Source organism: Moschus berezovskii, chromosome 11, assembly GCF_049115385.1.
Source record: "Moschus berezovskii isolate FMDL1 chromosome 11, NW_MosBer_1.0, whole genome shotgun sequence".
NCBI classification, from domain to species: Eukaryota; Metazoa; Chordata; class Mammalia; order Artiodactyla; family Moschidae; genus Moschus; species Moschus berezovskii.
In genome coordinates, this window is record NC_142470.1 from 1622992 (window position 1) to 1635218 (window position 12227).

The window sequence follows — 12227 nt, forward strand, 5'->3', positions numbered from 1 at the left end:
TGCTTTTCCGGGGGCTGGTTCCCAGGGAAGTCCGGGGTCAGTCACGCATATACGGGGTCAAGGGGGAGCCAGGATGCAGCTGAGCGTCGCCAATGACCCCGGGACGCTCAGCTGGGACAGAGGGTCTTTCCGAGTGTGGCGGGGGTGATGATCTTCATTGCAGAGGCCAGCAGGTGAGGGCTGGGACTGGGCTCCAGTTCCGCCCCTGTCCCCTGCGCGCCTGCGCGAGCCCGGCCCCTCGGCTGCTCCTGCCCTGACCCCGTGGACAGGGGACGTCCTTCCGGCTCTAACGAGCCTAGAGTCTTTGGAGACAGAGCCTGTTCCACGCACCTGTTCTCCCTTAGGGCCCGAGGAGCCCTGGGGGCCGGGGAGACCGCGGTCACCCTTTTCTCCCTGTTCACCCGGAGGTCCGATGAGGCCAATCAAGCCTGGGTGACCCTGTGGGAATGACAGGGGCATTTGCAGTGGCAACAGCCACGTGGGCCAGGTAGACGTGGCAGCGCCACCTTGCCGCCCAGCCTGAAGCTCCTGCGGTGGAAACGTGCCCCGGGCCAGCCCCGACAGTGGGCAGCGGCCGGGTCTCCAAGCCACACGGATCTGTTCTCTTCATGTTCCCACCCCAAGCAGGTGACGCAGGTGGGGACGAGCCAGACCTTGTCGGGTCCGAAGCACAGGCTCTCAAAGGGCCCACGCTTCAACTGCATGCGTGCCTGCAGCCCACTCACCTTTTCCCCTTTGGGTCCAGAGTCTCCTTTGAGGCCGGGGAGTCCTGGGGGGCCCTGTGGGGAGGCAGAGGGCTCAGAGTTCTTGTCCCCAATCCCGCCCTCCGCCACCTCCGCCGGGGGTCCCTGGGGCATGTCCTGACTCACCATGGGTCCTGGGGGGCCATCGGGGCCTGGGGCTCCGGGGAGACCTTGTTCACCCTGAAACACAGTTGACCCTGCCCGTGAGCCCCGCCCTGGACGTCCCCACGCCCCTCCCTCAGCAGTTGCCGCCCCACCCCTTGGGCCCCCACCCTGGGACCACTCACCACCGGGCCGGGGATCCCTCGCAGGCCGTCGGGCCCCGGCTTCCCAGGGGCCCCCTGCGGGCCGATGGGGCCAGTCTTCCCAGGAGGGCCTTCCAAGCCGGCTTCTCCCTGCAGGGAGGACAGAGTGGGGCCCCGACGCTTGAGGCTGTGGTCACCCCCGCCTGGAACCACTGTCCAGAAACCCTGAGTAACCTTGGCAAAACCCCTGCATGCCCCCACACCCAGGGGCTTCCCCCAACTTTCCTGCCTATAGAGGCTGCCCAGCCCCACCCTCCACCCACTGAAGACCTCAGTCAACCGGCCTCCAGCCGCCCAGCCACTGCGGCACCACGGCAGTTATGGCCAGCTCGGAGCTCATGGTGGACATGGCTGCGTGTCCTGAGCAGATGGGGACTGGACGAGTTCCACTGTCTCAGCCGACACCGGGGCCCCTCCACTCCAGGAGGAGGCACCCAGATCCCACCCAGGGCTCCTGGGGAGAGCAGCTGTGAGGGCTCTGGGTGCTGGGCTGCACCTTAACCTCAGCACAGGGCACCCGCCCCTCTGCTCTGCCCCGCAGTGGGCGCTGCCACTGTCTCTGCTTTGCGAGGCAGCCAGGCCCGGCCAGGTCAACACCAGGCCCTAAGGCACCCAGCACGGGCCTCCCTCCCCCAAGGCTGGCGGCGCACATGAACTGCAGTGCCTGGTCAGGGACCCCCAGGCCGGAGGCACGACCCACCTCCCCCTGCAGAGGATGGGCTCTCCCGCCTTGGTCTGCGTGGAGCCGGCCCCTCTGAACCCCGCAAGCCCCTCTCTGTGTGTTCAGCACCCCAGTCCCTCTCCCCACTGGACCCCAAGCGGCCACCACGCCCTCGGTGCGCCTTGGAAGGTCTGCACAGTCATGGTCACGGCCACAGCCGGGCTGGAAAGCACCCACCTTGGCTCCTTTCTCCCCCTGCCTGCCTTCGGGGCCTGCGGGGCCAGGCGGACCCTGGAGGGAGCAAGAGGGCAACGCGTGATGAGTGGGCTCCCAGAAGCCGAGAGGGCAGCTGAGTGCAGTGGGGCACAGGCCTGGCAGGGGTGTGGGGCTGCTCCCAGGCCTTCAGATTGAGGCCCGGGGCCTCCGGTCCCAGAAAAGGCCAGCGGGCTGGGCTGGGGGGCGGGCACTCCGGTGGCCTCCACTCCTGCACACTCAGAGTGGCTGCAGTCATCGCAGCCCCAGCAACGGATGGTTCCGTTTGCTGGATGATTCAGTTTGCTTGCTCTGACTTTTCCAAAGGTCTGATCCGGGAGAAAGAGGCTTTTTCAGCTTCGTGGGTGTGTTTTTTCTCCCACGACAGCCGTAACTGAAGGTCTGCGCAGTCAGCTCATCCTGAAAGGAGCGGCGCATCGACCTGGTGGCTCTGAGATTGGATGCCGTGGCAGCAAGCCGAGCAGGGAGCGAGCTTCAAAGAGAAGCCCGTTCCTCCTCCCCGGGGCGACCCAGGGCCCCAGGGTCCATGCAGGGCAGGGGAGGGGCAGGCTTCGTGCAGGGGCGCCCGGCAGCATCACGTACCCTTTTTCCTGGAGGCCCAGATGGGCCTGGCTCACCCGTAGGGCCCGGTGATCCCTGGGGTGGGAGAGAGCAGAGCGTTTAAGAGTTGAGGGTGTTAGCTAAGACCCAGCGGGGCTGGGTGGGTCCGAGGCTAAGAAAACACAGAGCTTTCAGTCAGTGTTCGGTCAGCCCTGAAACTGCCCATCTTGTCTTCTGCAGAATCAACCCTGAGTGGGGGTGGTCCCAGACCGCCCTGCCCTGCCCTCGGGCTCCAGCAGTGTGGGGGCCCACTCCACCTGCGGCTCTGCTGCGTCTGGGGAAGGTTCCCAGCAAGCAGGCTGGCACCCCTTCTGCAGAGGTGGACCCTGGGTCACCGGCCAGGAAGTGGTAGAAGGGCAGACATCTCTTCGGGGTCCTAAGCCGGTATCTCTAAGCAGGCTCGAAACAATGTTTCGGGAACCCGACGAGATGAGAGGCACATCCAGTGTGAGCTCAGCTCCAGAGGCTCAGTGGGAAGAGCCTTTGGAGGAGCATGTCCGACCCCACCTGGCAGAAACAGGGATCCTGACGATGCTGGGTGGGCTTCTGGGGAGTGTTGCGGACACCGGGCTTTGTGTGCAGGGCCACCGTCGGGCCTGGGAGTGCATTTCCCCTTCTGGGAGGAGGGTCCCCAGCTCGCAAGGGTCCTCCAAGGACTCTCGGCTGGGTCTCTACTCTAAGACAACTGGGCGGAATGACTAGAGCAAGCTACAAGGCCTGGCGCTTCCCTGAGCAGCTGCGTCGGGGCCCAGGGTCCCGGGTGGACTCACGGTTTGCCCGGGTTCACCGTCGTCTCCTTTGTCGCCAGGGGGACCGTCTTGACCCTGTGGGACCAAAAGCAGGTTCCTTCTGCGCCCTGGACACACCCAAGTTCAGGCACCAGGACCCGCTGGTCCTCGGTCCCGACCCCAAAACCCAGCTCCACCCAGGGCGCTCGGAGGGGAAACGCCTTTCCCCGCATACTCGTCAGAACGGGGGTGAGTGCTGTGCCCCGAGGAGAGGCAGAACAGAAAACCGGAAGAGAAAAGACGGGCCTGGATGCGGGTCACAGGCTGTGGGGACCCCTGGCTCTGCAGCCTTGGGCACCTACCGCGGGGCCGGGTTCTCCGGGGGGACCAGGATCTCCGGGAAAACCGACGGGGCCCTGAAATGGAGCAAGAGAAGCGTCAGCCACCCTCGCAGAGTGCACCGGACTCAGGGGGCTGTGTCCACACGGCCGGCCCATGTCTCCTGCCAGCCTTGTGCGGCGGGCCAGGCAGGGCTGCCGTTCGCCTTCTGGAGGCCCGGAGGGCAGCCTCCTGCCAACACATCTGCTCCTGGGGCTGGGGCTGACCCTGATCCTGGACCCTGAACTCTAGGACTCGATGCTCTGCAGACCCTCCTGACGTAAAGTGAGGCAGACCATGGAAGGGCGGGGTGGGACGGAGGGCGCACAGAGCCTGTTCCGCTCGGAAAGCTGCCGGGTCCACGGAGGGCGCACAGAGCCTGTTCCGCTCGGAAAGCTGCCGGGTCCACGGAGGGCGCACAGAGCCTGTTCCGCTCGGAAAGCTGCCGGGTCCACGGAGGGCGCACAGAGCCTGTTCCGCTCGGAAAGCTGCCGGGTCCACGCACATGGCCTCCGAGGTGTGCCCCCTCCCGGCCCGTCTCTCCTCCTCCCTCCTCTACTGTTCAGGACCTGGGGTCACCCCAGCCCCATGGGGGTCAGGCAGCCTCCGCACTCCCAGGCCCAGGAGTGGGGGACCCTGCTGAGAGCCCAGCGCCCCCGGTACTCACAGGGCTGCCTTTCGGACCGTCGTCTCCGGGAGGGCCCTTGGGCCCAGGGGGTCCGGCGGCACCGGAGGGGCCTGACTCGCCCTTCTCCCCCCTTTCACCTTTGGGTCCCTGCGGGGAGAGGCGGCGAGTGTGTTCCCAGAGCCGGCCTGCAGCCCGCCCCGCGCTGGCACCAGGTGGAGCGGAAGTGCCCTGACCGAGGCCAGGCCACAGACCCCTGGGGGGGGTCATCTGCCTCCAGAGCCCCCGCCCTCGGCAAGTGCCCACAAGTCTGGCCCCGCGGGTGCCGCGAGGGGGTCTCGGGACCCCACTGGCATCCCGGGGCCTCTGAGGCTGAGCCTCAGCTTCTAGGTGAATAGGGCAGGGCTGCCTCCTGACGCCTGTCCAGCAGGCGGCGTGGACCCCAGGGGCTGCAGGGACCCAGGCCGTCCCCTGCACCGGGGCCCTCAGGTGGAGGGAGCCCAGAACACCTCTGCCCACCAGCCGCACCCTGGACCAGAAAGCAGCCCCCGGCGGGTCTCGAGAGACCATGCATCTGACCTGCAAAGGCAGGAATGTCCCAGGTCTGGGGTCACAGGTGATGATACCGGGCCCCACGCTTGTGGAAGCCCGTGACGGAGCCCAGAACACCACGGATGGAGGGGCAGCCCACGCCCGACTGCCCTGGGTGTTCATCACTAACATCAACGCACGCACACACACACAGGCATTCTCACACACACACACACACACATACACACTCACACACACACACTGACTCACACATGCATGCACACTCACACACACACACATGCATGCACACTCACACACATGTACACACACTCACAAACATGCACTCACACACATGCACACTCTCACATATACACACACACACACACATACACACACACTCACATGCACACACACAGGCACTCTCACACACACACACTCACACACTCACCACACACTGACTCACACATGAATGCACACTCACACACATGTACACGCACAAACATGCACTCACACACATGTACACACACTCACAAACATGCACACACACACATGCACACTCTCACACATGCACACGCACTCACATGCACACACACAGGCACTCTCACACACACACACACACACACTGACACACATGCACACACATGCATGCACACTCACACACACTCTCACACACGCACACTCACACACATGTACACACACTCACACACATGCACACACACATATGCACACTCTCACACATGTACACACACTCACACATGCACACACTCACACACACTCTCACACACATGTACACACACTCGCACACACTCTCACACATGCACACACTCACACACACACTGACTCACACACATGCACACTCACACACATGCATGCACACTCACACTCACACACGCACACTCACACACATGTACACACACTCATACACACACTCTCACACACGCACACACACCACACACACGCGCACACACTCACACATACATGCACACACACACATGCACACACACACACTCTCACACACACACACTCACACACACACACTCACACACAAACATGCACACTCACACACACACTTGCACACTCACACACACACTCATGCACACTCACACACTCACTCCCCACCACACTCCCTTTTTTCCAGCAATTCTGTGATGGAGGCACAAGAGGAGACGTGACTCCCATTTCACGGGAGGGAAAACTGAGGTCGAGTGGGACCCTCCCACCCGGCACTCGTCCACGCCACGCCCCACCCCGCCCCAGAGCCCACTCACTCACCGGGGGGCCCCCTTCTCCGGGAAGGCCAGGCTCCCCCGCTTCGCCAGGTTCACCCTAAGGAGGAAACACAAAGTGACCACAGCAGTGAGGACGGCAGAGGCCACAGCGCCAGGCGCTCATCAAACTTCCCCTGACGCTGGGCCGGGGTGAGACCGCGGCCACTGTCCTCTCGGGAGCCCCCAGGAGACACAGGTGAGGAGTTGGGGGCAGGGCTGACAGTGACACATGTGCAGAGACGCCGCGTGTCACAGACGGCTCCCCCAGGAAGGGGAGCTCCCAGGGGCTCCGCAGGACGGTCGGGAGAGGCCAGGGGAGGGGCGACAGCGGGCGGAGGCGGAGGGAGAACAGCACGGCTCCCTGGGTCTGCCAGCTGGAGGGGCGAGCTGGTGGGGGGTGTCGCGGGCGGGGGTGGGGGAGGACGTGGCCCCCCAGCAGAGGCTGCCCGCCGTCAGGGGTGGGCTCAGCAGGCATGCTCCTCTGTGGCTCTCCTATCACAGTAAGGGAGCAGCGATGGGACACGGGTTCCAACTGAATGGCCAGACTTCAGCAGAAGTTCTGGGAGGTGTGCAGGGAATGCAAATGGAAGGGACATGTCCCCCGTCTTCCTTTTACTCCAAGAAGCTGGGGTCAGTGCTTTGAAATAGTGTGGACGGACTCCTGGGCCCAGGTGGAGTCAGACTCTGGCACCATCTGGCCCACCGCACCCAACATGTAAGGCATGTACAGACACCCAGTGTGCTCAGGCGTCATCTCCGGGGCCTGGCACACACACACGTGTAAGGCATGTACATAAGTGTGCACACACATACACCCAGTGTGCTCAGGCGTCATCTCCAGGGCCCAGGCCCTGGCATGAGCCAGATCAGATGACGAGGCCCCGGGGCTGTGAGGTGACAGGACTTGAGGGAAACGGGAGCTGAGAGAGGAGTAACTACACACATCAAGGACAGACAACCCCAGCTGTCGGAGCCACTCTCGGAGCGGGGGCGGCGGCCTCTGCTGGGGGTCGCGTTGTGTGAAATCCCACACAGGCTGGCCTGGGTGGAGGGTGGGGCTCCCAGGTCTACCGCACGGTCTTCCAGGTTTCGAGATGCGTGAGGCAGGAACAGCCCAGCAGTGTGCCTGCATGTCTCCACATGCACACGCAGGCACGCTCACACGCACGCTCACACGCCAGGACAGTCACGGGGCATGCGTCACCTTCTCGCCCACGGCTCCGGGGTTGCCTATTCCGCCGGGGGGTCCTTGCGGCCCGTCTGCACCTGGAGCTCCGGAGGGTCCTCGGGGGCCAGGGGGACCGGGTGGGCCCTGGAGATGGGGAGCCGTTGAGCCCAGAGCAAAGGCAGGCCTCCCCGCAAACGCCAGCTCCGCCACGGCCTGCGCCCCATGAGCGGCCCCACTCACCATCTGACCCACGTCGCCTGTCTCGCCCTTCTCTCCGGGAGGTCCTGGCAGACCCTGAGAACGGGAGGTCATGAGACACGCGGCTGGTGGGCACGGCTCCAGTCCCCCCCCAACCTTCGCTGCCTCCAGCTGAGCGCCCCCAAAGCCTCAGGGATGCGCGTCTCAGCTACACGTAAGGACAGTTGTGAGACCCCGTTTCAGAACTAGCCCGAGGAGAGAATCAGAGAAGTGGCCAAGGATTTATGGACAAGGTGCTTATTGCGAGTGTCCCATAAAACAATAAGCCTAATGAGCCACCAGCAGGGAGCTGCTGGAGTCAATTATGTCACCGCCATATTCTGGGCCACAAGGCAGTGACTGAGAGTCATGTTTTCGAAAATAAATAAAAGGTGACATGTTCCAAGAACATTTAATGGCATTTGGCGTGACTTGTAACATAACAGGAAGCAGGAAAGTCTGGTCTGAATGTTCTATACGCGCAGCATGACTCAGATCTTGTGAAAACCGGGTAGAATGACGCGCATACGTGTGTGTGTGTGTGTGTGTGTGTGTGTGTGTACGGTGTGTGTGTGTGTGTGTGTGTGTGTGGGCTGTGAGTATGGTGTGTGTGTACAGTGTGTGTGGGGGCTGTGTGTGTGTGTGTGTGTGTGTGTGTACGGTGTGTGTGTGTGTGTGTGTGGGCTGTGAGCATGGTGTGTGTGTGTGTGTGTGTGTGTGTACGGTGTGTGTGTGTGTGTGTGTGTGTGTACGGTGTGTGTGTGTGTGTGTGTGGGCTGTGAGCATGGTGTGTGTGTGTGTGTGTGTGTACGGTGTGTGTGTGGGCTGTGAGCATGGTGTGTGTGTGTGGGCTGTGAGCATGGTGTGTGTGTGTGTGTGTGTGTGTGTGGGCTGTGAGCATGGTGTGTGTGTGTACAGTGTGTGTGTGGGCTGTGTGTGTGTGTGTATGGTGTGTGTGTGTGTGTGGGCTGTGAGCATGGTGTGTGTGTGTACAGTGTGTGTGTGGGCTGTGTGTGTGTGTGTACGGTGTGTGTGTGTGTACGGTGTGTGTGTGTGTATGGTGTGTGTGTGTATGATGTGTATGGTGTGTGTGTGTGTATGGTGTGTGTGTGTGTATGGTGTGTGTGTGGGCGGTGTGTGTGTGGGCTGTGTGTGTGTGGGCTGTGTGTACGGTGTGTGTGTGTGTACGGTGTGTGTGTGGGCTGTGTGTGTGTGTATGATGTGTATGGTGTGTGTGTGTGTGGGCTGTGTGTGTGTGGGCTGTGAGTATGGTGTGTGTGTGTGTACGGTGTGTGTGTGTGTATGGTGTGTGTGTGTATGATGTGTATGGTGTGTGTGTGTGTATGGTGTGTGTGTCTACGGTGTGTGTGTGTGTATGGTGTGTGTGTGGGCTGTGTGTGTGTGTATGATATGTATGGTGTGTGTGTGTGTATGGTGTGTGTGTGGGCTGTGAGTATGGTGTGTGTGTGTGTACAGTGTGTGTGTGGGCTGTGTGTGTGTGTGGTGTGTGTGTGGGCTGTGAGTATGGTGTGTGTGTGTGTACAGTGTGTGTGTGGGCTGTGTGTGTGTGTGGTGTGTGTGTGGGCTGTGAGTATGGTGTGTGTGTGTGTATGGTGTGTGTGTGTATGATGTGTATGGTGTGTGTGTGTATGGTGTGTGTGTGTGTACGGTGTGTGTGTGTATGGTGTGTGTGTGTACGGTGTGTGTGTGGTGTGCGTGTGTGTGGTGTGCGTGTGTGTGCTGTGTGTGTGTGTGCTGTGTGTGGGCTGTGTGTGTGGTGTGTGTGTGTATGGATGTGTGTGTGTGGTTTGTGTGTGTGTGGTGTGCGTGTGTGTATGGTGTGTATGGTGTGTGTGTGTGTACGGTGTGTGTGTGTATGGTGTGTGTGTGGTGTGCGTGTGTGTATGGTGTGTATGGTGTGTGTGTGTGTACGGTGTGTGTGTGGGCTGTGTGTGTGTGTATGATGTGTATGGTGTGTGTGTGTATGGTGTGTGGGATGTGTGTGTGTGTGGTGTGTGTGTGGGCTGTGTGTGTGGTGTGTGTGTGTATGGATGTGTGTGTGTGGTTTGTGTGTGTGTATGGTGTGTGTGTGTGTATGGTGTGTGTGTGGGCTGTGTGTGTGTGTATGATGTGTATGGTGTGTGTGTGTGTGTGGTGTGTGGGATGTGTGTGTGTGTGCTGTGTGTGTGGGCTGTGTGTGTGGTGTGTGTGTGTATGGATGTGTGTGTGTGGTTTGTGTGTGTGTATGGTGTGTGTGTGTATGGTGTGTATGTGTGGGCTGTGTGTGTGCATGTATGGTGTGTGTGTATGGATGTGTGTGTGTATGGTGTGTGTGTGGTGTGCGTGTGTGTGGTGTGTGTATGGTGTGTGTGTGGTGTGCGTGTGTGTGGTGTGCGTGTGTGTGCTGTGTGTGTGTGTGCTGTGTGTGTGGTGTGCGTGTGTGTGGTGTGTGTGTGTGTATGGTGTGTGTGTGGTGTGCGTGTGTGTGGTGTGCGTGTGTGTGCTGTGTGTGTGGTGTGCGTGTGTGTGGTGTGTGTATGATGTGTATGGTGTGTGTGTGGTGTGCGTATGATGTGTGTGGTGTGTGTGTGGTGTGCGTGTGTGTGGTGTGTGTGTGTATGATGTGTGTGGTGTGTGTGTGGTGTGCGTGTGTGTGGTGTGTGTGTGTATGATGTGTGTGGTGTGTGTGTGTATGATGTGTGTGGTGTGTGTGTGTGTGGTGTGTGTGTGTATGATGTGTGTGGTGTGTGTGTGTATGATGTGTGTGGTGTGTGTGGTGTGTGTGTATGGTGTGTGTATGGTGTGTGTATGGTGTGTGTGTGGTGTGCGTGTGTATGATGTGTGTGGTGTGCGTGTGTGTGGTGTGTGTATGATGTGTGTGGTGTGTGTGTGTATGATGTGTGGTGTGTGTGTGTGTGGTGTGCGTGTGTGTGGTGTGTGTGTGTGTGTATGATGTGTATGGTGTGTGTGTGTGTATGGTGTGTGGGATGTGTGTGTGTGGGCTGTGTGTGTGGTGTGTGTGTGTATGGATGTGTGTGTGTGGTTTGTGTGTGTGTATGGTGTGTGTGTGTATGGTGTGTATGTGTGGGCTGTGTGTGTGCATGTATGGTGTGTGTGTATGGATGTGTGTGTGTATGGTGTGTGTGTGGTTTGCGTGTGTGTGGTGTGTGTGTGTGTATGGTGTGTGTGTGGTGTGCGTGTGTGTGGTTTGTGTGTGTATGATGTGTGGGGTGTGTGTGTGTGTGTGTGTGTGTTTGCACGGGGGCATTTAGAAGGTGTGCACTCCCATGCCCTCAGAAGCCAGTCTGGTTCCCTTTTCTAATAATCTATCAGTAGTTTCCAACATTTTCTACAATGAACAAGAAAACGAATGTCATGGGTTAAGAGAAGCGAAGGTGGGCGTGTCTGGATTTCTGCGAATTCTTAGCTCTTCAGGTGTGTGGAGGAGGCCCTGCGGCTCTCCTTAGGAGCCCCATTTTTCAAAATTTTTACTGGACTACAGTTGCTTCGCAACGTCACGTTGGAGTCGACTGTTCTGCAAAGAGAGTCAGCTCCGTGCAAACACACACGCCCCCCTGCTTTGACTCACTCCCCATTCAGGTCATACAGAGCTTCGAGCAGGGCTCCCGGAGCTGTGCACTCGGCTCTCATCAGTTGCCTGTCTCACACAGGGCACAGATGGGGTATGCCCAGGGAGGGGGCAGTAGGAGGGAGGGCAGGGGCGTGAGGGTGGGGGAGGAGCAGCACAGACGCGGGCAGTCAACCGGCTGTGTGCCAGCTCCGCTGTTACCTGCAGCCCCACGGGGCCTGGGGGCCCGGGGAAACCTCTCGGACCTTCGTCACCTTTCTGTCCAAAGAGGCCCTGCTGGCCCCGAGGTCCTGGCTCGCCGTCGGCTCCCTGCGGGGAGACAGAAGAGCGTGCTGAGGACCAGAAGTGGACCACAGCAGCTCGAGGGGTCGGCATCTCCGAGGGACATTAGCTGTGGATACTCACGGAGGGGCCTGGCTGTCCGATGGGGCCTTGAGGTCCCGTAGGCCCTGGTGGACCCTGTGGGGAAGAGACAGAGGTGGTGGCTCCTGAGTCGTCGCTGAGGCCGCCGGGCGCAAGGGCTGGCAGCCCAGCTCACCTGGGCTCTGCCCACGCGGGGCCCGCCCCGGCCAGGCTGCGGCTCTGGAAGGTGAGAGGCCCAGGGTCCAGCCCTGAGCGTGTGCGGTCGGGGGCGGCGGGGCGGCCACTCTGATGGTGCCAGAAGGCCCTGCGCACCACCTCAGCCCCATCACACACCCGTGACACAGGCCGCAGAGACCCCGTTCAGAAATGAGACCTGAGGTCAGAGGGCTCCCGCGCAGCTGAGCGAGCGCCTGACTGCGAAGGCCATGCCTGGAGCCCGATACCGCCCCCAGGACGCCCCCAAGTGTGTTCCACTGTCGGCCCAGGGAGCGCGGGGGAGAGGCCGCACGGTGCGGGGCGCCTGACCCGCCCCGGGCTGGCAGGCACGCGGTCCCTGCCAGCCCGGGAACACACACGTCAGTGAAGAAGCCCACAGCGCAGGCCTCCTTCCACGGCCCCCGGGAGGAGCCGCAGCCACGCGACAGCGCTTGTGCAAGAGCGCACTTGTATTTCTCAGCAGAATTTTTTTTAGGGGAAATTAAGAGGCATTTGGTCAGGGTGCCGCCGCTGCTGGAATATCCCACAGCCCTCAGCACTGA

At 60.8% G+C, this 12227-nt stretch overlaps 1 protein-coding gene across 3 annotated transcripts in view; it reads right to left on the reverse strand.

Moving 5' to 3' along the window:
- Window positions 1-12227, reverse strand: part of COL5A1 (collagen type V alpha 1 chain) — a 140336-nt gene that overhangs the window by 16805 nt on the left and 111304 nt on the right. For all 3 annotated transcript variants that reach the window (XR_008682561.2, XM_055401113.2, XM_055401112.2), the window contains exons 45-58: window positions 11512-11565; window positions 11308-11415; window positions 7521-7574; window positions 7317-7424; window positions 6117-6170; window positions 4356-4463; window positions 3673-3726; window positions 3353-3406; window positions 2565-2618; window positions 1947-2000; window positions 1031-1138; window positions 870-923; window positions 726-779; window positions 331-438 (exon numbers count right to left, since the gene is read on the reverse strand). Coding sequence is in view for 2 of the 3 variants with exons in the window: in XM_055401113.2 (XP_055257088.1) it covers window positions 331-438; window positions 726-779; window positions 870-923; window positions 1031-1138; window positions 1947-2000; window positions 2565-2618; window positions 3353-3406; window positions 3673-3726; window positions 4356-4463; window positions 6117-6170; window positions 7317-7424; window positions 7521-7574; window positions 11308-11415; window positions 11512-11565 (1026 nt within the window). In the remaining variant the exon portion in view is untranslated. The remainder of the gene's footprint in view (window positions 1-330; window positions 439-725; window positions 780-869; window positions 924-1030; window positions 1139-1946; window positions 2001-2564; window positions 2619-3352; window positions 3407-3672; window positions 3727-4355; window positions 4464-6116; window positions 6171-7316; window positions 7425-7520; window positions 7575-11307; window positions 11416-11511; window positions 11566-12227) is intronic.